This window comes from Myotis brandtii, unplaced genomic scaffold, assembly GCF_000412655.1.
Source record: "Myotis brandtii unplaced genomic scaffold, ASM41265v1 scaffold165, whole genome shotgun sequence".
Classification (NCBI taxonomy): Eukaryota; Metazoa; Chordata; class Mammalia; order Chiroptera; family Vespertilionidae; genus Myotis; species Myotis brandtii.
In genome coordinates this window covers 14,571,977-14,597,770 of record NW_005356042.1, presented here as the reverse complement: position 1 = coordinate 14,597,770, position 25,794 = coordinate 14,571,977, and the positions used below count along the sequence as shown (strand labels likewise).

Genomic DNA, 25,794 nt, shown 5'->3' with positions numbered 1-25,794 from the left:
GTGAATGTCAATTTTTATGTCAAACTCATGTTAATACTTAAAGAAGGTAAAGAATTTAGCAGTAGTTTATACTCAGTGGTATTTAATTGAGTTGAAATGTTATTTTATATAATAATCAGAGATAAAATCAGGAAAGGCCCATATTTTGTCACCTGCTTTTATGAAAAATTATACTTTATTCAAGCCCAGTGGTATCATCACTGGTTCTTAACATATATTCTTTTTTTCTTACCAGAATGTCACTGTGCATCAGCTGCCTCCACACACTGTCAGTTGACATAGATACATTGGGAGAAAGAGGTGGGGTGTGACACGATAACCATTTCTTTAATCTTTAAAAAGCCTCATGAAACAGTATGAAAAGTATAAAGGCATTTATGAAAGGAGCACTGGCTAGAAATTAATTTGCAGATCTATTTTAGTGATTTTCAAACCAGCATAGTCCTGGCAAAACTACACCATAGACAAAGTAAGGCTGAATGACCTGGAAAGGGCAAGTTTAAAATCTCCCCCATGTCATTCTCCTTAGAATCAGTAATTCATCCTAGATAGAATCAGTAATTCATTCTAGCTATTTCCATCCTGAGTAACTAGGATGAACTACTCAAAGTGCACCTTCCACAGAAGTGACAACCTAGAGCTAATCCATAGATTTTTTAAAAATTAAATCAGGAGGATGCTGCTGGGTTTCAAACATACTTGGATCTTCTGTAGATACTTAGGATGGACATTCTTTGACATGCTGAGTCAATGCCTTGGGGGTTATAATTGTGAGGGTGAGCCTATTGGGAAGAGCTTATTAGCATAGAAATAAATGAAGACCCATCCAAATTAGAACAAGCAAAAACTATTTGTTTAGAGGTCACTATAGCAAGGGATTCAGCCACCATCAGCTGTGTTTGACAGAGACTCACTGGTGGGCAAGGGCCAGGGAAAACTTTATAATGGGAAAAAGGGGAAGGCTTCTGTATGCTCTGATTGGGGGCCAAAGATAGAGGGAAGCTGTAGGTAGGACAACTAGAAACAGGGCATCCTATGTGATTAATTAGGTGTGCACATTTGGCTTCCTCTGACCTTAAAATCTCTATTAAACATGTACCTGAAAGCAGGGGTACAAATTATTAACCAAGTCCTAGCTGTTTTGAGCTAATTGCTACAGGGGTTATTGTCTGACTCTCTGGGCTGGCTGCTAGATCATAGGCTGGCTTCCTGAGCTGGTAGTTGCCCGTTATGATCCTGAGTTCTGTTTTTGTATGAAGTCTGGCTGTTGTCCATTTGCATATTCAATCTCTCATTGGGCAGGAGTCAGAGGTGCACCAGGGACATGTGTCATGCCTGGGCATGGAGATGGGACTCCTGGGATCCTGAAACTAGACCTGCATAATTTGTAGAAATAACTCAGACTCGGTTTAGGGTTAGAGAACAATATTGTTGCCTAACTCTTGGATGAAATTTGACCTTTGCACAATATTTTTTATATTTGTTAGCATAATTCCATTCTTTCTTAGTTGATGATTTACAGTTTCAACTGGATGACAATTTCAATAATATAGATTGGAATAAAACATTTTGTTCAAGGAAATAGATTTCTTGAAGGGAAGGTCATTCATTAATCTTGAATCCATCAATGGAATATTGGACTAGGTCTAAATAAACTTTATTTGTTTTCTGAATAGACTGAGATTCTAACATTTCCAAAGCTCCCTATCAATGGTCCCATTGCTGCCTCTAGCATATAGAATTCTTAAAGATTTTAAGCATGTTTGTGATGTATCCTAGCTTATCCTGTCCTTCTCCAATGAATATTTCTGTGGGAAACATGATTCATTAGTAGGCATGCAACTGATTTTGGCAAGTCTTCCAAAAAACAGAGGTTGTTGTTACTCATTGGCAACTAAGCAGAATGCTACTGAAAATCAGCCTTTTTTATTGTCAAGCATATTTATTAATTTTTTTATTTATTTAAATTTATATTTCTTGTTTAAAGTACTACAGATGGCTCCCCTCCCCCCTGCAACCCCCCCCCCCCCCACGCTCCCTCCCAGGCCTTCACCAAGTATATTTTAGATGCCTAGTACTGTACTTATTTCAACAGTGTACTGGCTCAGAATATAAGCTCTGTGCCCTTGGTTAAATTATTTAACCATTGTGTCCCTTTCTCTTTGATTTTCCAGTGGAGTTAATAGTATCAAATAGTATAGCATATTTGTCAGGATCAAATGTGTTAATGCTTGTAAAGCACTGAGGACATAAACAGCCAATAATATATACCCATTAACTTAGTACAGGTAATATTACACAGAGATTAAGAAAATTGAATTACTTTTATTAAAAACTGAACAGCTTTTACTTACTTGAGAATTACGCATTAAATCCCTTTGTAAAAAAATTAAATTACTTTTGATAGAGCTATATTAAAATACTTTCAATATAAGCTTGCATCTCTATTTATAAAAGGTTATTGAAATTTTTCACATACACAATTTGCCAGAGATCTAATTTATCATTGTCTTTTTAATGACAATGGCTTTTCTCTTACATGAAGAGTAAATGGCGAGTTTTCTGAGTTATTGACCTGAAAGCTGTAGTGTGTGTGTGTGTGTGTTTGAGAGAGAGAGAGAGAGAGAGAGAGAATGTCTCAGCACAAGTTAGGTAATTTCCGCTCTAAGTATATGAATATTCTAACAGAATTCAATGAAATTCTCCATATGTAATCAGTGTATAGATTTTTTTAAATGAAAAATAGTTTCACATTTTCAACTGTATATCAAGGTTAATGTGGAAATCCTAATATAACTATGAAAAACAGTGAACAAAAAGTAATAGGATTTTGGAAAAGCATAGAGTAGTAAGAGAAATGTTCATTTCTTCCTCTAATAGAAAACAAACAAACACTGATTAACCAAACATTCCCTGCTACCATTTTGAATTGTACAAGCCTTTCTCCTTGATGACTGTATTTTCAAATTCCACCAGTGATGGAGTCTGCAGGCTCTCCTGAGCTCCTTTTACCTAGAATGTGCCCGCCCCCTGGTCAAAGTTCCTTCTTTATTAAGGTTTATCAAGCTCCACCTGGTTGGGTTCTGCATTGGGGCTGTGCAGCTGGGTGAGGGGTGGGGGAGAGTGGGAGCTGAGTCCCAGCATGCAGTGCGGCAGCTAGAAGCCTGCAGGAAAGCAGTCCAGGCCCCTGCGTTATCTTCTCCCAGAAGCCAGATTCGGGCCAGAGCTCTCTTGCTGGGAGGTAGGCAGCCCTGTCCTTCCCATGTGGAGGTGGTGGGGGTACGATAAGCGATAAGCAACACTGGTAGCCAGGAAGTCCTCAGTCTCTCCGAGGCCCATCCTAAAAGTCGGAGAGGGTAGCAAAGAATTTCCATTTTACTCCAGCAATTTAGAAACTTTCCTTCTGGTATCAAAAGATAGCAGAGGGGAGCTGGGAGCAAGGACCTCTGTGCCTGACGACACAGAGCAAAAGCTGAACGGCACCTGAGCAAGTGGCATATACTTGCAGGTGATTTGCAGGAAGAGGAGAGAGGTGAGTGGGCTGCAATACTGGGAGAGAACTGGGAGAGAGGTAGGATCCACAGCCTGAGTTGCGCATCTGTTCAGGCGAGGGGAGGGGGCTGCAGAGGGAGAGGGTCCAGGACCAGCCTCCCCATTCCACCTTTGGCCCAGGGTCCCCCTACTTGGCAGCCTCTATCGTGGCAGTACTTTGGAGACTTGTAGGGGTGGGTACATTATATATTTACATATGTAAATCACATATATGGAATACTGTACATATAATACATATATACTATGGTATAATATGTGGTATTACTTTTATACTATATATTATAATATGTATCTATGTATGTGCTATTATGTAATAATAGTATATAATGAAAATTATATAATAATTACTATATTATCTATAATAATAAAAGCATAATATGCTAATTAGACTGGCCCCTTCTGCTGAGGCATCCACAGAGGTGTGGTGTGGGCCTGGTCCCGGTGCCACACCTCTGCAGAGGCTGGACAGGGTGTGACCTGCTGTGCCTCAACCTCTCACAACCCTTCCCCAGCCGGGCTGGCCCCAGATTGCCCCCCACCCACCAGTGGTGAGGGTTGGGGCCAGCGCTAAGAAGCCAGGACCAAGGGCCAGCAGTGGCAGCAGCAGCGGGGTGATGGGGGTGGCACCTTCCCCTGATTGGCGCGGTTGCCTCCCGTGGGGGAGGCCAGACTGAGACTTAAGACATTAAAAGCATAATATGCTAATTAGACTGAACAGCCAGACGTCCTTCTGGACAAAGTCGTGGCGGCTGCGAGGGCCGAGGGCAGGCACCTAAGCCATCAGTAGGACATCCCTTGAGGGCTCCTGGGCTGTGAGAAGGGGGCAGGCCGGCCTGAGGGGCCCCCCCTCCCCCCACAGTGCATGAATTTTCATGCACCGGGCCTCTAGTATACATATAATATATAGCATGTTTACACATGTAAGTACATGTGTATTGATGTATACAAATACTTATTCACACATATAAATATGTATATTTATACAATATGTGTACAATTAAATGATATATATTTAACATATATGTGAAATGCATTCATATTATATGTATACTAGGGGCCCAGTGCACAAATATGAGCACCTTGAAAGGAACTCTGGGCTGTGAGGCTGCGGTGGGCACAAGGGCGGGTCTCAGCCCATCCTCTGTGTCCTCGCCCGGCCCCTACCGCCACGGCCCTGGGTCCCCTGTCTGCCGCCAGCCCCACTCCTGCCGCCACCACTCCCACGTGCTGACGGTGCCAGCCCCGCTCGCACCCACTGACAGTGTGGAGCAATTGGGGCCAGTGCCAGCAGCGGGTGCGAGCAGGGCCAGCGCTGTCAGTGGGTGCAAGTGGTGGCTGCTTCCCTGATTGCCTCTCAGGAGCAGGGGGAGGTGGAGAAGCCCTCAGGGGCGATTGGGGCTGGTGCTGTGCGCTGGCGGCTGGTGCGAGCAGTGGCTCCAGCACCAGTGGCAGGGGTGAGGGCCAGGGGGGCTGCAGCACCTGGGAGCAAAGAATTTTCAGTAACCACCAGAGGCTTGCCCCCATGACAGTGACCGGCACCCTCCCTTGGTCTGGCGTCCCTGCTCACCTGCTACACCATCCTGCCTTGGCCAACACCCCCCATGTTCTGCACTCTGCTGCCTGCTGCTGATGCCCGCCATGTTTTGCGTGTGCCCCCTGGTGGTCAGCGCACGTCATAGTGACCGGTTGTTCGGTTGTTCAGTTGTTCTGCCGTTCGGTCTATTTGCATATTAGGGTTTTATATATATAGATGTACACATATAATCACATGTATTATTAGTAATGCATTTATATGTATGTAATATGTACAAATATATAAATATATTTACATATATTTATATAAGAATACCATACAATAAGTGTATGCCATCACTTATGATTTGATGGCCAACTTAACATTGATACAGAGTCAGCTTAAATATACATTTTATATATACATGTTTGCATTACAATAAAATATACATATGTAAGTGTATATGTATTATAATACATGTGTATATGTATGTATATATGTATTATATGATTTTAACACAGATACAAATATTGTACATATACACATTTAATATATAATATAATATATGTATACTAATATATATATATATAATACATGTACCTACATATGTCCCAGGCAAAGAACAAAGATCTGATATAGTACTTTATTAAAAAAGGCAGAACAATTATGTTTTGAACTGAAATAGTATGTTATTTCAGATTAGAAAAGCTCCTTACTTAAATGCCTATATATTTATGCACTCTGAATAATGATTAGATGCACTCTGAAAAGCTGTAAATTAGAACTAATAATTACTGAAATTTGAGAGGAAGCTGAGAGTTCTCACTGAAAGGTGAGTTCAGAAGACTAGTTTCCTGGGTTGTTTTGACACCCAATGTGAAGTGAGTGTAGAGTAGGGTTTCTCAGCTGCTGCACTGTTAGATGTTCAGCAGTATCCCGGCCTCCACCCCTACATTCCAGTCGTGCCTCCAAGTTGTGATGACCAGAGTGTCTCCAGAAATTGCTCAGTGTCCCATGGGGCAAAATCACCCCCAATTGTGGTTCTCAGCTTTCCATGACCAGAGCCTTCGTTTTAATGTATTTATTGGTGTAGCCGGAGAAAACTGGTTTTCTGGAATTAAATTCATTGGAGACTGACACTTCAGAATTTCATTTCATTAATGTCTAGAGGGAAATATTCCTTTTACTCACACCAGACTCATTATTGCTGTCTGAGACCGCCCCCCCCCCCTTCCCAGTGTCAAGACTATTGAAGGTTAAATTGCTAATAAACAAATAGCTTGGCAAACCTGGAATTGGAGTACACAACTTTTTGAGAGATATTTTATTCACGTTATTAAGGTATCTGATGAAATTCCTACACTCCAAACCTAAAGAAATCATCATTGTGTTCATTGTGTCCTTGCATACTGGATTCTAGACCCCAATGCAGTTTGTAAATATCATGGCCCCATGACAATGAGAGGGGCAAATTAACCAAACTCCTGTGTCTCAGTTACCTCATCTGTAACATAAAAATACTATTAGAACCTTAAAGAGGAGGGGTAAAAATACTGTATGTCAAATGGTTGTTCATGGAGCGTGTGCTAGTGTGCCAATTATTTAAGTTTTATGTAAGAATAATTTTAGAATATTTTGTTGCTAAATAATGTACAACAGATTGTGGGGAAGTGTATAAGCTCATGGTAAAAAAAAATAATGCCATGTAACATCACTCAGACCAACAACTAAAATGTTACCAAACATCAGGAGCCCCCCATCAGCACCCCATCTATTTCCCATATCACATGTCCCTCTCCCCACAAATGGAATAAACACTCTCTTATTTTAATACCATTATTTTTTAGCTAAAAATAGAACAGGATTCATTCTCAGTTTGTAGTGGCAAAACAAATGAGCAATAAATATATGCCTTCTAGAGGGATGGATTGCTGTAGAGGCATTTTACATCCAAAACATTTATTTGAATCTGCATAATTGATTGTGAATTTCAGTTAAATACCTTTGTCTCATTCTGACCCAAATACTAATAATAATTCAAAAATGACTGTACTTCTGGTAAACACACACATGTGCACCCTCTCCCCGATATAGATAATGCACTCACTTGTACATGCAAACACCCAGGTTTTAGTTTCCACAGTGTACTTAAGCATTTTGCTTGTGATTGGACATAATCAGAATTTCCTTCAGTACTCCCTGGATTGTATGTCTTTTAATGTCTGCACTCCTTAATACTTGAATTACAACTAGGTTGACAGTGTCAGCTCTTTCAGCCAATCAATAGACATGCAGGACCTGTGGGCCAGTTATCAAATCTGTCTTAAGAGTTAGCTAAAGAATTTAAGGTGTGAAAGAAGAAAAAGTAAACTTCGAATGAAAATGAGATGATCTTAAAAAATAAAATGCTATCTTAGGCAAATTCTTATGAAAAGCATTCAAATGTTAAGTTGGTAAATTTTTACTTATCACTTATAGTTTAAACATTTAGCTTTAAAGAAAAATACTATTTCAAACAGCAGAACTGCAGAAAAATGTTATAGTTTGAATATTTAAGCAATAAAACTGCTAGTGATCATTAAAAAAATTATGTCCAAGCAGAATAAGTTTCATAAAATTTCAGAATGCTCTATTAGCGGTTCTCAACCTGTGGGTCGTGACCATCGGAAAACACATAGAGCATATCAGATATTTACATTACGATTCATAACAGTATCAAAATTACAGTGATGAAGTAGCAATGAAAATAATTTTATGGTTGAGGGTCACCACAACATGAGGAACTGTATTAAAGGGTCGCGGCATTAGGAAGGTTGAGAACCACTGCTAGATAATTTTTAATTTAATTTAAATTAAATTGCTTATTATTAATTAAAAGTTGGGACAGTAACCCTGCATGATTTTAAATTACCAATATGTATTACATCCCAAATACTTTCTGATTAGAGCAAAAATGGCAACAACTTAATAATTGTATAAAATAAAAGACAGATACTTTGCATAGAATGAAGACAGCTGAATAAAATAAGCGTGTATGGATATCATGGTCCACATGATACTATTCTTACATTTTTCCTGTCTCTTTGTGTCTTATTTTTAAATTTTATATGTGATACACATGAAAGGATAGATAATAGACATGCATATACCTTCCTATGTATTCTTTTAGCATATTTATATATACATATCTTGCCTTATTCCAGAACTAACCACTATCCTAAATTTTATGCTTCTCATTTATTTAAACTTTTTTTATTTTTAAGTTTTTAAAATATTTTCTTGAATTTATTAGAGTTACATTGGTTAATAAAATTATGTAGGTTTCAGGTATACAATTCTGTAATATATCATCTGTATATTGTATTGTGTTCACCATCCCAAGTCAAGTCTCATTAATAGATTTTTTAAAATCATATATGTCCCCAAACAAATGTTACTTAGTTTTGCTTGTTTTTAAGATTCTCAAGGGTGGGAAAAAAAAGGAGACATATATAATACTTTTTGTAAGACTTTAAGCAATAAAACAATAAAAATAAAAAATAAAAAAATAAAAATAATAATTTCAATGTAAAAAAAAGATTCTCAAAACTATGAAACATGTTGTATGATCTTCTATAACTTAATTTTTTTCACTGAAAATTTTGTTTCTAAGATCCAACTTTTTTTTTTGGTGTGTGTGTGTGTGTGTGTGTGTGTGTATTGGTATAGTTCCTTTTTACTGTTGGATGTTATTCCATTATGAAAAGTACTAAGCTTTATTGATCTGTTCTTTGGTATTTGGATGTTTGGATTGCTAACGATTTTTTGCTATGATGAGCAATGTTGCTAGAAATTGCACATGTCTCCTGGTGTACAAATGCAAGAGTTTCTCTAGGTCACTGCTTCCCAACCTCTTTCTTTTAATGGAATACAGGAAATACTTGTTTTTGTATTGTGTCCGTGAGTAAGATCTCAAAGTGCCTTGAGAGCAGTGATTCATCGTAGGGACACTCTCTCCAGGAGGACCTGTCAGTGGAATTGGTGGAACGGGGGTATGGAAGGTTGAAGTGGACAAATTGTTTTTTAAAAGTAGTTGCTCAAATTTGCAATCCCACTAGGAGTCGTTCGGAGCTTCTCTTGGCCCACACTATCTGGATGATCTGGTGTTGTCAGACTTCTGGAATCTTGCTAATCTAACATCTGTGAAATAGTATCTAACTGTAGTCCTGATTGGTTCGGTTTGGTGATCTCTCTGGTTTTGGCTTGTGCCATTTTTTGTCCTAATGTGTTTTCTAACGGATTTAAAGGTAGTTTTTACTTTTCTTTATTTTATTTTGTTTTCCTTAATTTGGAATACAAATTGCATACTGTTTTGCAAGTATTTTCTATGTGTTGGTATATTTCTTTTTATTTTATGGAACTTTTGGCCATCATAAGTTCTTAATTTTTATATAGTTAAATTTATAAATCTTTCCTTAATAAGTATATTTATAAATTAGGTATACTGATTGGGTATTTTTGTTTCTTGTTTAAGTAAAACTTTTCTACTTGAAGGTATTATATTGTTTTGTCATTTCTATGAAGTTTGTCTTCTCTTTATTCATTTTCTCTTGTCTTTAAGTTTTTTTCTTTTCTTATTGAACTTAATAGACCTGCAGGAGAAGACTGTGTATAAGCAATGGGCATATACTTATAGATTCTAGTTTTTCTTATTTTGTCTGATTTGTTTGTTTCTCTTACCTATTGAAGCCAAGAAAGCTGTCAGCACTGTACTTATCCGGATGGATTTTTTCCTCTTGGCAGATGACTGTGATGAGCCTCTGGTGCCTGCCCTGTCTCAGGCCTCGTTCAGCAGTTCATCCGAACTCTCTAGCAGCCATGGTCCTGGATTTGCAAGGCTAAACCGAAGAGATGGTAAGTCTGTTGCTTTTTCTTCCCCTCTGAGGATCATGATGAATCTCATTAATTTTCCATTCTCTTTTAATAAAATCATTATAAGTGATATGTTGTAAATGAAGTAAATTTCTAAATAAGCAAATGGTAGAAGCTCATGTGATGTACATGATGTGTAGGATTGGTTCTGGCATGGCAGAGGGATGCATCCCATTTTAATTCTGTATGATCATTTCAGCACCTGAAGAGCTGAATTCCTTCAATCTGGCAAGCTTTTTTATATACCCTATAAAATAAACTTTCCTACAACAGTACAGATGGTCCCTGACTTGCAATGGCTTGACTTAGGATTTTTTGACTTTTTTCCAAAGCAGTACACACTGATCACTTCCTGAGCTAGGGATAATGTGGTACCACACTCTCAAGTGATGATGGGTGGTGGCTGTGAGCCGTAGCTCCCAGTCAGGCACGTGATCACAAGTTTAAACAATTGATACTCTGTAGTGTACTATGTTCCAGCCATTTTTTTGATATTGTGTTCTGAGCATGTTTAAGGTAGGCTAGGCTAAGCCATGTGTTCAGTAGATTAAGTATATTAAATGCATTTTTGACATATGATCTTTTCAACTTATGATGGGTTCAATGGGAGGTAAGCCTATTGTAGTTCTTTTAAGCTACAATCCTTCTGTATACAGTAGCCATCAAAATTTCATTGGCCCTATGTTTCAAGATAAGCAAGGAAGTTTGCAAAAAGAAGTACTTTTAAAAGTTACTAGTTATTTAAAAATAATAAACTCTCAGTGTGTTTCCTTCTAAATGTGGATGACGTGATTTGCTCTCCTGTTGACCGTTAGGTTGTGTTTAATTGCTCGAATTCGTTTAAAGGAAAGTGCATATAATTCATTGGCAACTTGCTATAGAAATAAGAGAGAATTTCAAAAGTCTGCACTTGGGGACAGAATATGATCGTGGTCCCTTTTCATAATCTGCTAATGCAAAAACCATCTGTGCATGTATTCTATGGTGATACTAACACAGAAAACATTTTTAACAACTATCAAGCAGTACACACTGACATCATATATTATTAAAACAGTGATTTGCTCATTTATTATCCCCTTCTAGCATGCCATATGTCAGCCACCTCTTCTAATTTTACTGCTTGATGTTATCCTTGGTCTGTTGTTTAATGTTTGAGTACATTGAACATTAGGCATAGCAAGTAGATCATGTGTGCATGTGTGTGTATGTCTGTGTTTTGTCATCTGGTACACATTATAAATAACAATTGAGCATGATTGTAGATTTAAGTTTATTTTATTTTAAAATTTTATCTCATATTATTTGAGACAATTACTAATGTGTTTCTTTTATATTGATATAACTACGTGTGTTTCTGAGTGTGAGAGTGTCAACAAGAGTAATCACTGAGATCCTTGTAGCATGGGGAATTGGGAGGGCCTTGAGTATTTTTGTGTTAACCTTTTACTTTGATTTGCCTTGTAGTGAGAGTTATTGGTCACATTGGACTATCTCTCCCTATTTTCAGTTCCGAATCCCTTATTGATCACAGGCAAGTGGGCTTTCCTCAACCCTCTGAAGGCCCATCCTGACCCTGTACCCAAGGTCCTCCCAGTGGGAATGTTGCCATCACAGCACTGCTCTGGGATGAGGTCCATCTTGTGCTCCTTTAAAGTAAAGCAGAGTTTAACATTGGTCACCGTTCCATTTGAGTAATAAAAGCTTTCATAGGATTTGGCTCTTGGAAAGAGATACAAAATTTAATTTAACTATCTTTATTTCATTTGTTGAGGTTCAATAAATCACAAAAAGTATATATAAGTTATTAATTGGGTAAAATTATATTTTTCATTAATTCACATACTCATCAGAAACCTCCATCAGTGGGACTCATTTTCATTCTTAATTCGTTTCTATGGCTCTTGGTGAAACACAATATCAAACTTCATGAATCTCATTTGCATGTTAATGAAACAGAGAAACAAAACAGGCTCATTTTAATTATCTTTTGCTGGTTGTCAACCTACTTGATTACATTTTTCTTTTACATTTAGTTTTTCTTTTCCCCCCGTCATAATTACATGAAGCGTTCACAAAGGAACGTCAGATTTTGAGTGATTTATTAAAGGCTATATATTATTCCTAGTATGGCAACATTCCTTGTAGTGTTTAGATCAGGCTATGGAAGGGTATTCAGCCAAGTTAGTAGGTCATGTATTAAATCGACTGAATCAGCAACTAAAGGCCCTAGTGTCCTACAAGCACAGGTAGGGTGATCTCTTTCCTGTGAAATCTGGAAAACTTAGAGCCAAAGATTGGCAGACAAGAAGTGAGAAACCAAGTTCAACAGCCCACTGCTTTCCCTCTGTGCAGTAGGAACTATGAAAATGATTAGGCCCTCTAAGGGGGGACTGAAGTCAGGAAAAGTTTTCATGTTCTCATTTCTGCCAGCAGGGAAGAAGAAAAAGGAATCTTTTTTTTTTTTTAGGTATGTTAATTTAAATTTTTTACTTGAGTGCCAGTGTGGGTTGAATTGTGTCCTTCAAAGGAAACTTTCACATCTTGACTTGGTCCCTATAAATGTGATCTTATTTGCACATAGGGTCTTTGCAGATATAAGTTACGGTTATATCGGATAAGAGGGGGCTCCAAATAAGGCCTTATCAGGAGAAGGAGAATTGGAGACACACAAGGATATAAAAGCCAGATGGAAGGCAGAGTGAAGACAGAAGCAGAAATTGGAATGATGTAGCTACAAACCAGAAAAAGTCATGTGTTGCATGCAACTACTGGAAACAAGGAAGAGGCAAGGAAGGATTCTTCTCTGAGGCCTGCTGAGAGAGATGAACCTGCTGACACCTTGACTTTGGACTATAAGCCTCCAAAACTGTCTGAGAAAAAAATCTGTTCTTTTAAGCTGCCCAGTTAGTATACGGTGTTCCCGCAGCTCTGAGAAACTAGTACAAGTGCCAGTGAGTAAATAACTTCTTTTCCTACCCTTTTTGCACTGGGAGGATGCATCTCAATTTGAACCTGGCAGACTCCATTGCTCAGAGAAGTGTAATCCAAACTTAACTCTAAACAACACATCAAAAAACAATCACTGCTAATCCTGGCTATAAAATAGAACTTACTCTCCCTCTACCTTGACATAATATTTCCATTGTTGTAGTTTCAGTATTGTTTGAAATATAATGGACAACTTAAATTTTTACTATTGTCGATGTAGAATTCAAACAGGTTCCAGTGCACCATTTGATAGTCTATCAAATGTATGCTCTTAGGAGAGAATTTAAAGAAGCCATATATGTAGAACTGCTCCTGGGGTTGCAAAATAATCCCAATGTATTTGGAAACCTTGGAAATGGGTTATTGCAAAATGATATACTTGTGTATACAAGTAAAATAATAAAGCAGTAAATAAGATTAAAAATAAAATATTTATATGTGGGAATATAAACAAATACATGTACATGTGTTAAAGTATAAAACAGATTGCTTTCATAACTGACAAATACAGGGATACTGTGCTTTATTGCACTTCACAGATGTTGGGTTTTTCACAAATTGAAGGCAAGACCTCCACCAGCAAAAAGATTACATCTCGCTTATTGTGATACTCCCTTTATGTGGTGGTCTGGAACCGAACCCGTAATATCTCTGTGCTATTCCCGTTTTCTCTCATCTATTCTGAAAGATCAAAATATTTCCTGTATTTTCCCATCATCTATTTTTTTTTAACCACAGCTAAACCCTTCTACTCTAAATGCTTATAGAACAATGCTTTCCCAGGCATATACAATCTGCTGTTATAATCAAGTATCTATTTGCAGCAAAATTAGCATATGTAGTTAATTAACACAAAGAGCTCTCATTCTTGGATATACTTCTATTGTGAATAATTATAACATTCTATGAAGAAATATTTGACGATTCTTTCTGCCCTAAATCATTGCACTTGTTTGCATACAACTACTACGCTTACATTAAAATCCCAAAGATAAATTCCCCAGATATGCATGATGCATGTCAGTGCTTAAGAGAACAGATGAGGTGAATGTTTCCTGCTGTCAAACATATTGCATGAAATCTTTTATAATTATTACATTAAAAAAATAATAACATTAGTGTTTTGGGTTTCTTCGGATAAATTCCCAGAAGTAGGATCTCTGGTCATAAAGCAGTTCAATTTTTAATTTTTTTGAGGCAATTCTATACTGTTTTCCACAGTGGCTGCACCAATCTGCATTCCCACCAACAGTGCATGAGGGTTTTCTCTTCTTCACATCCTTGCCAACACTTGTTTGTTGATTTGTTGATGATAGTGTGAGGTGTTATCTCATTGTGATTTTAATTTGCATTTAAGAAACACTTATTCGAAAGAATATATGCACCCCTATGTTCATTGTAGTGTTATTTACAATAGCCAGGATTTGGAAGCAGCCCAGTGTCTATCAGTAGATGAGTTGATAAAAACAGCTTTGGTACATTTACACAATGGAATACTACTGGGCTGTAAAAAAAGAAAAGAAAAGAAAAGAAAATTTTACCCTTTGTGACAGCCTGATTGGATCTGGAGAACATTATGCTAAGTGAAATAAGCCAGTCAGAGAAAGACAAGTACAATATGATTTCACTCATATGTGCAATCTAATGAACAGACTGAGCTAACAAGCAAAATAGAGACAGACTTAGCAGGCTGACAGCTCTTGGGGGAGGGGAGACTGGGTGGTGGTGGAGGGATGGAGCAAAAAAGAAAACAGAGAAAACTAATGGACATGGACAATAGTATGGTGATTGCGGGGGCAAGGTGGGTGGGTGGAGGTGCAAGAAGGTATAAGGGGGATAAATGGTGATGGATAAAATAAAAAAATAATAACATTAATATATTTAGTAACCAATACTTTCTTTAAGAAGAGAAGAATAGGAGATGAATTTTGTGCAGGACTGAAAAAGACTCAAGCCTGAGTAACGTGGTGCCTCATCGGCAAGTGGGTGTGGGTCAGAAATGTGCCTGATAGGTCCCCGGGGCCAGAGACGGGGCAGGTAAGCTTCCCCGCTTGAGGAGTGAACAGTGTTTACTGAATTGGGGAAGGCCTGTTCTTGTAGAGTTTGTTAGAGAAATATGCTTCTATATCAACTGCTTCCCCATCACTCCTAGGATCTAATGTGCCGAGGAAGCCCCAGGCACCTCAATAATTACACGAATTGCAAGGGTCCCCCACCTCCATGCTGATTCAGGCTGTGGCACATGACTTCTTATTAGCTCTGCCTAATTTTTCTTTCTCGTGGCCTACTTTATCTCTGGGATTAGGAGATGTACAGTTCCTAAAATTGTAATGAGAGCTCTTAAACCCAACTAAATCCCTGAATAGTCAGATTCCTGAGAGTCACCCTTATAGTCACAGAACACATGCTTCCCCAACGCACTTGACCCTCAGCCAATCTGCTGTGCTTATGCATTTTCTCCCATGGATCATAAAATTTGAGGTGAAGAACAAACGCTGTGGTATTATACATATCTGGGATCATTCACCATTCCTGGGTTTAAATCGTGCTACTTCTTACTCATTTAAGGACAGAAAACATATTTAACCTCTATGCTTTAATTCCCTAATTTTCTATTGGGAGCATAAAAAAAGTACTGAAATGCTATTGGCCTTATTGAAAATGATCACAGCACTGTGGTGTGGTCACGAGTATTACCAAAGCACAGGCCCAGGAGAGTGTTAAACAGTTTCAAAGTGTGACCTTCCAATTAACCCCCTTTTAGCAAACCTCACAGGACCAAATATATACATTAATTTACACAGAGGTAATCTCAGGGAATTCAGGCTTCCACATAACTCTGATAGGAAGAGTCGATTTATTCCTGGTTAATTTTAAAGCAAAGCAGGGTCAATGATTTATAGTTACATTTTATATGTTCATCATTAGCTTGCAGTAAAGAAGAAACGTTCTTAAATATCCTTAGTCAACATTTGTGAATTAGGGTGATCTGATGGTTTTATTGAAAATATGTTTACTTTTTTAGTCATTGGAAATTGGTTTGTGAAGTTAAAAAACTTGCTAACGTTTTTTTTCAAATATATTTTTTATTGTTGATATATTACAAATATATCCCCCCCCACCTACCCCCCTATTTTTCACTACCCTATTGCCCATGTCCACAGGCTATGCATATAAATATATAAGTTCTTTGGGTATATCTCTTCTCATCTCCCCAATCCCATGCCTCCATGCTTCAGGTCTTATTTTGTTGGTCAATTCATTTTGTTCATTAAATTCCACAAATAAGTGAGATCATGTGATATTTGTCTTTCTCAGATAGACTTATTTCACTTCTTGCTAGCGTTTTGATAAAGGTGTGGAGAATGAAGTTGAAATCAATTTTATGGTCAGTGGTGTGTCACTCATGCTTCCAGATTATATTTTGTGTACTGACCTTGAGAAGGTGAAATAAAAATGAGTAAAGATTTACATCTCATTTCTCCATATGCTTATATCCCCTATTCATTAAAGTAGAGGAGAGTTTGCTGTCACTTCTGGGATTAATATTGAATCACTTTTCTTCTATTGAAGAAGATTCATTTGATTTAACACCAGAGATGGTTGTCCAGCTGACCTTTCGGTTCTCTCCTTACTTTGGGTGTTGCCCTCCCTCTTGGCCCCCCTACTTAAGGACATGTCCCACCCTCTTCTAATGTCTCTCGACAATGTCTGGCTAGTCCCTCTATCTCACCCTTCATCGTCCTTGTCTGCCCCATAGCACATTTCGTTTAGCTCTGAATCAGTCTGATGATGTAATCTGAGTGAGTGAGCCAAGGAGCCACTGCTAAGTTATTTATAGTGATAAAAAATGCTAGTTTTGGAATCATGAAAACTAGATTATAATACTAAATGGTGGTTGGCCTTGGGGAAATGATATTTCCTCTCTTTTACCTCTTTCCTATGAAAGTATGGGGTTGAATTTGAGGATTTCTAAATTCTATGACAATGAACTCTTTTTTATTTGAAACATTCTATGGATAACGTATTTTCTTTAACAATGGAAATTTTCAAAGCATGTGAGTGATATGGATTCAATAGCAAGGTAGTGGAGTGCCTTGAGGAAGATTGTCCTAAGTCATCTCAAACTAGAAGACACAGAATGCTCCTGGCCTAGGACATCTCATCAACTGTTATAAAATCTAATAATTAAAATTATAAATGTGGCCCTAGCTGGTTTGGCTTAGTGGATAGAGCGTCAGTCTGCGGACCAAAGGGTCCTGGGTTTGATTCCGGTCAAGGGTATATACCTTGGTTGCAGGCTCCTCTCCGGCCTGGGCTCTGGTTAGGGCTCGTCCAGGAGGCAACCAATCAATGTGTTTCTCTCACAGTAATGTTTCTTTCTGTCTTTCCCTCTTTCTTCCACTCTCTCTAAAAATCAATGGAAAAATATCTTCAGGTGAGGATTAACAATAACAACAAAAAATTATAAATATGATCCTACTGAAAATGACACAGTGACTCAAATTTGGTCAATTAAAATATATTCATAAAGTTACAAATTATCAATAATATATGGCAATTTCTCTGGGTATCTCTAATATTGTTCACATTGTTGAGTAGGAAAAGTTCACATGTAGGTAAAGTGAAAATAAACAGTGAGTTAAGTAATAAACAGGTATTTTATGTTGGGATCTCTGAGAAACACAGCCTAGGCTGATGACTGAGTTGCCTGTTGGGGCTAGCTCCCAGAAGAAAATGGGGAGGGAGTGGAGGAAGCAGGACAAAGGAGGGGAAGAAACCAAACTATTTCAGGTGCAGGCCCCCACATAGCCTGATCCCCCAGGAAACTCTGGATGATAACATTTTACCTAAGACTTTGTCCTACCTCATGGTCAAGGAACTGAGTTTAGCAAGGTGGCTATCTGATTAGTTTAGAAACATTAGTGTCTTGGTCAGCTTCAGCTGCTATAACAAAAATACCATCAACTGGGTGACTGGCTAAACAACAGATATTCTCATAGTTCCACAGGTGGGGAGGTCAAGACCAAGGTGTCAGCAGATTTGGTTCCTGGTTAGAGCCCCCCTCTGGCTTTAGACCATTGCCTTCTCACTGTGTGCCTATGGCCTTTCCTTGGTGCATGTGCAGAGAGAGATCTCTCTGTCTTCCTCTCCTTATATGGACATGAATCCCATCATGAGGGTTTCGCTCTGAAGACCTAATCTAAACTTTATTACCTCCCAAAGTACCAAATGTCACCATGTTGAAGGTTATAGCTTCAACATGTGAATTTTGATGAGACACAAACATTCAGCCCATAGCAGTTAGCTACGTTTCTATAAACTAGTAAACTAGCTAGAAAGTGTTAACGGCTTAAGGATATCTGAGAGAAACCAAGATAGCCAGGCCTTCAGGGGCAAGGTTCAGAGAAAGGAAATGCCTTACAGAAAGCCTGACATTTTCTGCACCAAACAACACAGCTTCAAAACATATAAAGAAAATGTACAGAAATAATAGGAGAAATAGACAATATAATTGAAACACAAAATCATTGTGAGGGGTTTTTAATAGAATTCTCTCTGTAGCTCATTGAAGAATTAGGTCATGGAAATACAGAAGATTTTAACAGCAAAGTTAAATTTGACAAAATATGTAAATATGTAATTTATATTTTAATGTGTTGCAAAATAAAACTCTGCCTCCAACAGCTCCAGAATACACTTTCTTACCCAGTGTACTGGAATATTTACTTAAATTTATTCAGGGTCATAAACAGTATTTCAACAAATCTCAAAGGATTTAAAACCTACACAGTAAGTGCCCTGGATACAATTAAGGTAGAAATCAATAATTAAAAATATTAAAAAGCCCAGAAAGGTGTGGAATTTAATTAACACACTTCTAAAAAAGAAATCTCACTGGAAATTACAGAACTCAGTAATAACAAAATACTGTAGATCACAATTGTGAACTGCAGCTCAGACCAAATGGATAGCCTTAATTGCTTATATTACAAAAAAAAGGAAAGCTAAGTATTAATTAATGATCCATCCATACTTCTCAGTTTCTCAAGAAACTGAGACCAATAGATGAAACCAAAAGTAAGGAACAGGAGACGAAAAAAGAAAAGCACAGTAGTTAATGAAGTAGAAGACATGCAATACAGAAAACCAATAAGACAAAAATATAAGAGGATATTTTAAACTTCTTGCTAATAATTTTGAAAATTTAAATGAATAAAAAAATTATTTGAAAAACACAACCTACAAGATTGAACCCAAGAAATGAAACAGAATATTTAAATATTCCTCTGTCTGTTAAAGATAGTAAATCCATAATTTACATGCTCCAACAGAGAAAACTCCAGGCTAAAATCTTCATCTGTGAATTCTTCCAAACACTTTAAAGGAAGATATAACTCTAATTTTATATAATTGCTTTCAGAGGACAGAAAAAGAGTCATATACTCCCCAACTCATTCTGTGAGGCTAGCATCACCTTGATGCCAAACCCTGTCAAGGGCAAACAAGAAAGGAAAATTAAAACCAGCTCTCTTTCATGAATATAAATGCAAAATGCTCTAAACAAAATGTTAGCTGACATGTGTGAAAGGCCTCAGAATGAGAACGCCCCCTCTCGGCTGGAATGTCCATTAGCTCTCATGGCCTGGTGGGTGGATAACTACAGACACAGTGAGAGCAGGGGCTTAGAGCTTCCTTCTCTGATACTGTGCTTACTTGTCCCGAGCCTCTTCTCCAGGACAGGATGGAGCCGAAATGTGAGGATAACTATGAGTAGGAAACCATCTTTTCTGTATTCACTCGTGTAAAAGACTATTATAATGAAAGATGTGGTGTAATCTGACACTTCTTGAGTGACATCCTCTCAGCCCCACCTCTTTTTCCAGCCCCGTGTTAGGACCAAGTCCAGCTTCCCACAGGTGTAGCAGGGCCTCATTTTGGGCTGGGCCACTTACCTGTGGCTTCCTGCCCTGTGGTTTCCCCGGTGCTGAGAGATGATCTACCTGCCCCAGGGAATCCATGGGCATCATACATTCTATGGTGGGGAATGGGGCGTATTGTCTGCCTGTGAGGCTAACCTTGACCATAGAGCAGCGGTTCTCAACCTGTGGGTCGCGACCCCTTTGGGGGTCGAACGACCCTTTCACAGGGGTCGCCTAAATACATCCTGCATATCAGATATTTATATTGCGATTCATAGCAGTAGCAAAATTACAGTTATGAAGTAGCAACGAAAATAATTTTATGGTTGGGGGTCACCACAACTGTATTAAAGGGTCGCGGCATTAGGAAGGTTCAGAACCACTGCCATAGAGGATGAAAACTAATGGATAAAATGTTCCCTTTTTGTCCTCAGGATAGAAAGTTCTGAGATGCATCATATAAGGCTTCTCAGAAGTGTTAAACTGCTCATTTTATTCATACTTCCCCCTCCCCCCTAATTTTATCATGATTTTATTTGTCTATCTGTGTTCTTCTGCATCTCATGGAGCTTCTTTAAGATGATTATTTTGAATTATTTGTTAGGCAGTTCAAAGGCCTTCATTTCTTTGTGGCTGGAAGTGTATTAATGTCCTTTGGTGTCATGCTTGCCTGATTTTTTATGATCTGTGTGACCTTGCATTATTGTCTCTGCATGTGAAGGAGCACCACTGGGCAGTCCCTGGGAAGGTAGGATTGGTCCCATACTCTGTCCGAGAGGGGCTGGAACCAACTCACAGGGTCGCTTCAGGGTCCTGCGTCTGGGGGCATGGGTGGGTGTGCCTCCTGCCAGGTCCCTGGGTGGGCTGACTATCCCCTGACTGAGGCAGGGCAGGGCTGAAGACGGGTCACAGGGCTGCTTCAAGGTTTATTGTCAAACCCAGATCAGTAGGCCTGCCTTCATGGGCCTGGAGGAATGTGACTCCTGCTGGGTAACTGCTCAGGCAGGACAACGCCTGGACTGTGGCTGAGAGGAGCTGGAGCCAGGTCACAGGGCCACTTCAGGGTCTGCATTTGAATCAAAGTAGGCACAGGTAGAGGTGTCTCCCTCCCTGTCCCCGAGTGGGCGGGGCTGCTCCTGGATCTCAGCTGAGAGGAGCTAGAGCTGGGTTACAGGACCACTTCAATAGGCACAGTCAGACTAGGCTAGAGGGCCTACCTCTGGGGATAGCAACTGGCTTGTCTCCCAGCAGGACTGCTCCCTGGTGACAGCTGTGAAGACCTGGGGCCAGGTTATGGGGCCACTTCACGATCTGCAGTTGGACTGAGGTCGGGTCTGCCACAGGGACATGGGTAGGTGTGTCTCCTGCCTGGTCTCTGGGAGGGCAGAGCTACCTTTGGACCATAGCTTGGACCAAAATGGGTGGGCCTGCCTCCAGGGGCACAGTCAGGACTGTCCCCTTGTGGGTCCCTGGGAGGCAGGACTGCTTCTGACATGAGGTTGGATCCCAGTGCTCCCACTGGGAATTTTGTCCATGGATGGCTGCCAAATTGTTGTTAAAGGGGATGTGCGCTGGAGACCTCCTATTCTGCCATCTTGCTAATGTCACTTCATATAACTTATCTATCCATCTATCTAATATTCTGTAAATTAAAATATTTTCCCCATAAATGATCTTATATGGTTTTTAACTGTAATCTTTTTGAAGGCTGCTCTGTAGATGAAATTCCATGAGAAAAAGATGTTGACAAATTACATGATTTTATCATGATTTTATAAGGGCTTCTCTGTGTTTCTTCTCAAATAAGACTTTATATCAGATTTTCTCCCTTAGTGGGAATTGTCAGGGAATTATTAGTTCTAATAACTTAAGTAGAAAGCGAGCCTAAAATCACATTTAAGTGTTTTGAGTATTATTTATTATTTTTCTCTTATCTTTTTTATCCCTTTAAAAAAATTGACATATAATGAATATTAAAAATAGAAAATAAAAGGGGCACATATAAAATTGACTATGAAATTGGCCATATAAAATATAACTGACTTAATAGACTATATAAAAATATCTGACAGTATAAAAATGAAAAGCAAGGTCAGACTTGCCAAAATGAGACTGTTTACAAGGGTTTTTCCAAAGCCTCCTCCTTGACCTCAGCATTGTGCACGCCCTCCCTGAGTGGCCTGTCCACTGCCAGGGCCTCAAGAGAAGGCCTGTGCCGACACCTCCTACATCAGTGCTGGAGACGAGCACATCTAACAATCTCCTTCCTTTATTTTCAATTGCCTGCTGGAATTTCCCAGCTGCCTGTGAGATGTCTTCACTAACAAGCTCAACATACCCAAACCAGCTTCTACCTGTAATGATTTTTCTTTTCTGGTTCCTGGTGGTTATCTTAATCACCATGGCTTAAAATTAATAGAATCACTTTTTATTTCTCTCCTGTCCTTCTTCCTGAAGATGATAAATTCTGTGCATTCCTGGCTTGTGGTCTTCTCTCTCTCTCTCTCTCTCTCTCTCTCTCTCTCTCTCTCTCATGCTCCTTCTTTTTTGGTTTTATTTTCATTGCTACCTTCCCAATGCAGTTCTTTGATTTCTTGACAGAATGGAAGGGAGTGAGGGAGTGAGAGAGAGTAAGAGAGAGAAACATCAATGTGAGAGAGACACATTGAGTGGTTGCTTCCTAAATGCACCCCAACTGGGGCCAGGGGTGCCCCTGACCTAGAATCGAACCTGTGATCCTTTGCTATATGGCCTGATACTCTAACCATTGAACACACTGGTCAGGGCAGTTCTTTGATTTCTAAACAATGTTATTTTAATATACCCCTTACTGGTCATGCAATTTTGAAGCTTTCCTCAAGAAGAGTCAATTTTAGTTGTACACCTGAAACTAATATAATATTGTATGTCAACTGTATTTTAATTTAAAAACAAATTTAAAGTGCAGTTTTGACCTTGTTTTGTATCTGCTTAAGACTCTCAGCCCCCACCTCTATTGCATGTATAGGTGTTTCTGAATGTGCTTTCTAAGTCCAGCTAATATTCTGCAGTGGTTGAGCAGATAATTTGTTAACCTCAAGGGAAAAAGGAAGAAAAAATCACAAACTTTCAGAAACTAAATTATAATTTATGGATTGCCTCCCATTTACTAACAGAGCATAGCTATTACTGATATTTATTAGACTTGTTCTTTTCCTGTTAGTGCTACATCATATTATTTCCATGATTAGTAAAAATCTATAAAGGTTGATGCATCATTGATGCATAAGAGCATAAAAGAAATAAACATGTGCCTTGGCCAGTGTAGCTCAGTTGGTTGGAGTGTTGCCCTGTACACCAAAAGGTGGCAGGTAGTGGGTTTGATTCTCAGTCAGAGCACATACCTGGGCTGCGGTTCAATCCTAGGTCAGGCGTGTGTGGGAGGTAATCAATTGATGTTTCTCTCTCACATCAATGTTTCTCTCCCTTCCTCTAAAATCAACTGAAAAAAGGAAATAAACATGTAAGAAATAGAAGTTCAGGACATGTCATAACATAAGGAGTGACTGATTTTAGTATGAAGAATAAAACATATGCACAAGGATATGTGAATATTTGAATGTGGTGATTTCATATAAGTATCTAACAAGAAAAGTGCTGGTTAGACAAAGCAAAGACATCGGACCTACTGGACAAAGATTTTAAATCACCTCTGTAAAATATGCTCAAAGAGCTAAAGGAAACCAGGAGAATGCTGTCTCACCAGAGTATATCAATAGTTACAAATTATAAAAAGGAACTAAACCAGTGATTTCTAATGCAAATGTTATGACTTTTTTCTATAAAGGAAAAGAATAGCGCAACACATGCATCGAAGTTATACTCCTAATAGCAAAAACATCTCATTACTGACAATAATCTTGCGGAGCAAAGTAGAACAAGCTGTCTATAAAATTCCTCTCTCAAGACACTATCACGAACTATTTTTTAGTGGCTCAGAATATGGAGGGTTAAATATTATGAGAAGATGCTAGTAGACTCCTGTTTTCTTCAGTGGAAGAACTACTTTGATTTCTGAGTTTTAATTCTGCTCTTGCTTATATAAGAGCAAAACACCAGCCTGTCACTGTGGTTTGCCTTGGTGAACCATACGGCAGGAGAAAACTCCTTCCTTGTGTTGTGGCTCATTTGGTGAGCCACTTGCAGGTTGGGAAATGCTGAGTACCTGGTCTGAGGCGACAGTGGATAGACGGCGGGAGCTTTGTTCCCAGGGGAGAGTTGTCAGTCAGTGACATGTCTCAGCATCACAGTCTCACCAAACTGTGGTCATTATCAAGAGTTCAAAAACTGGGCAGTAGATTCTGCTTTTTTGTATTAAAATGTGCTGGCTGATGTTGAGAAAGGTTAGAACATAAACTCCTCTACTCAAGATGAAATAGACATTTTTAATGACAATAATAATGCCCTGAGAGGCTACTTCTACTAGTATATGTGGGATAAGTTGAGGACTGGAAATGGGCATGATCTCCACACTTGTCCTTCATCTCCCTTCCTGGCTCAGAGAGTCACACACCACCCAGTGCTTAAGGGAGAGGGGTCACTATACAGTTTGGGAACAAAAAGGGTACCTTTTAGGTCTAAAGGGGGAGATGGCCAGCCTGAAGGAGAGTTTGGAAAGGAAGGAAGAGGGTTAGACATGAGCAAGCACGTGTGGAGACTCATTGTCCCTGCAGTCCTATCCTCAAACTAAGTCCATAACAGGTAGCTTTACAGAGCCCTTCATTCTCGGTCAGTGATCTGAATGTGAAAGGGTGCTCAGAGCAGGTGCTTGAAGAGGAGGTTCCCCTCCACCAAGAGAAGTCGCTAAGTCATTACGTTGCTGCCATGCAGAAACGGCGGTGTGGCAGAGACCCCATATCAGCCCCAGAATGTGAGGAAGACCAGGAGCCACTGCGGGCACCAAGAAGGGATGCAGACGTTCAGGAATGAAGCGGTGGGTGTGGGCAGTGTCATACCTGGGTTGGAGGGAAGAACATCAGGATGTTGTGATAAGGCAGGTTGCTGCTGACCTGTGACAGATCACCAGGGAGCACAGTAGAAGCTGCTTGGATGTCGGGATCGTTCACAGCCCGTGTAGAAGACCAGGCAGGGGGTCCTCCCCTGCCCTGCACCAGGACTAACTCCAGGGCCAGCAGGAGGGGAGGGAGGTTCCTGCAAGCACTTTGAAGCTGAAGGTGACAGACATTTAATCCTGAATTGCCTGAGTAATCCATGAACTGGACTGAGTTCCTCTGAAACAATTAGATTGATTTTCTACATCAGACAGAATAGGAGCTCGAGGGAGAAAATTAGATTGGGTTAGGAAAAAAATGCATTTTTCACACCTGAGGCTGTAACTGAGAAATTCATAACCGCAATATGATTCCAACCGCTTTGCTAAAGAAGCTTATCTGAGATACGATTAATAACCTGCTGGCTCGTGAGAGCCCACTGTGAGCAGCTCTTCCAATTCAGAATCATCAGGTCGGGAGCTTGAGATCTGTCATGGAGGGAGTATTTACACCACAGGAATGGACAAATGCTATCAAAGCAGGACTTCTCCCCCCCAACTCCCCAGAGAACAACTTATTAAAAACTTACCAGCATACCACTACCTACCTGAACTTATCTCTTATGAGACAAAAAATAATGATGTTGGGAAAAGATATTGTAATTTCTTTTAAAAATTGGACTGTGATGCAAAAATTAGACTAAGATATTTTAAAATCTCATTTCTGCTTTTTTTTCTGTTTTGAAAAGATGTGAGGAGAGTTTGTTTATAGTGTTGAGATTGTTCAAAAACCTAAAATCTAACTACTCAAACCAAAAGAGTTTGACATGTTTCCAGGATTTGATTTTTTTATATATATATATATTCACTGTAAT

The 25,794-nt window shown here is 39.1% G+C and overlaps 1 protein-coding gene across 2 annotated transcripts in view; it reads left to right on the top strand.

The window, feature by feature from the left end:
- The window catches only part of CNTNAP4 (contactin associated protein-like 4), a 244,719-nt gene that overhangs the window by 28,441 nt on the left and 190,484 nt on the right, over positions 1 to 25,794 (top strand). For both annotated transcript variants that reach the window (XM_005862607.2, XM_014536737.1), the window contains exon 2: positions 9,848 to 9,958. In XM_005862607.2, the coding sequence (XP_005862669.1) occupies positions 9,848 to 9,958 (111 nt within the window). The remainder of the gene's footprint in view (positions 1 to 9,847; positions 9,959 to 25,794) is intronic.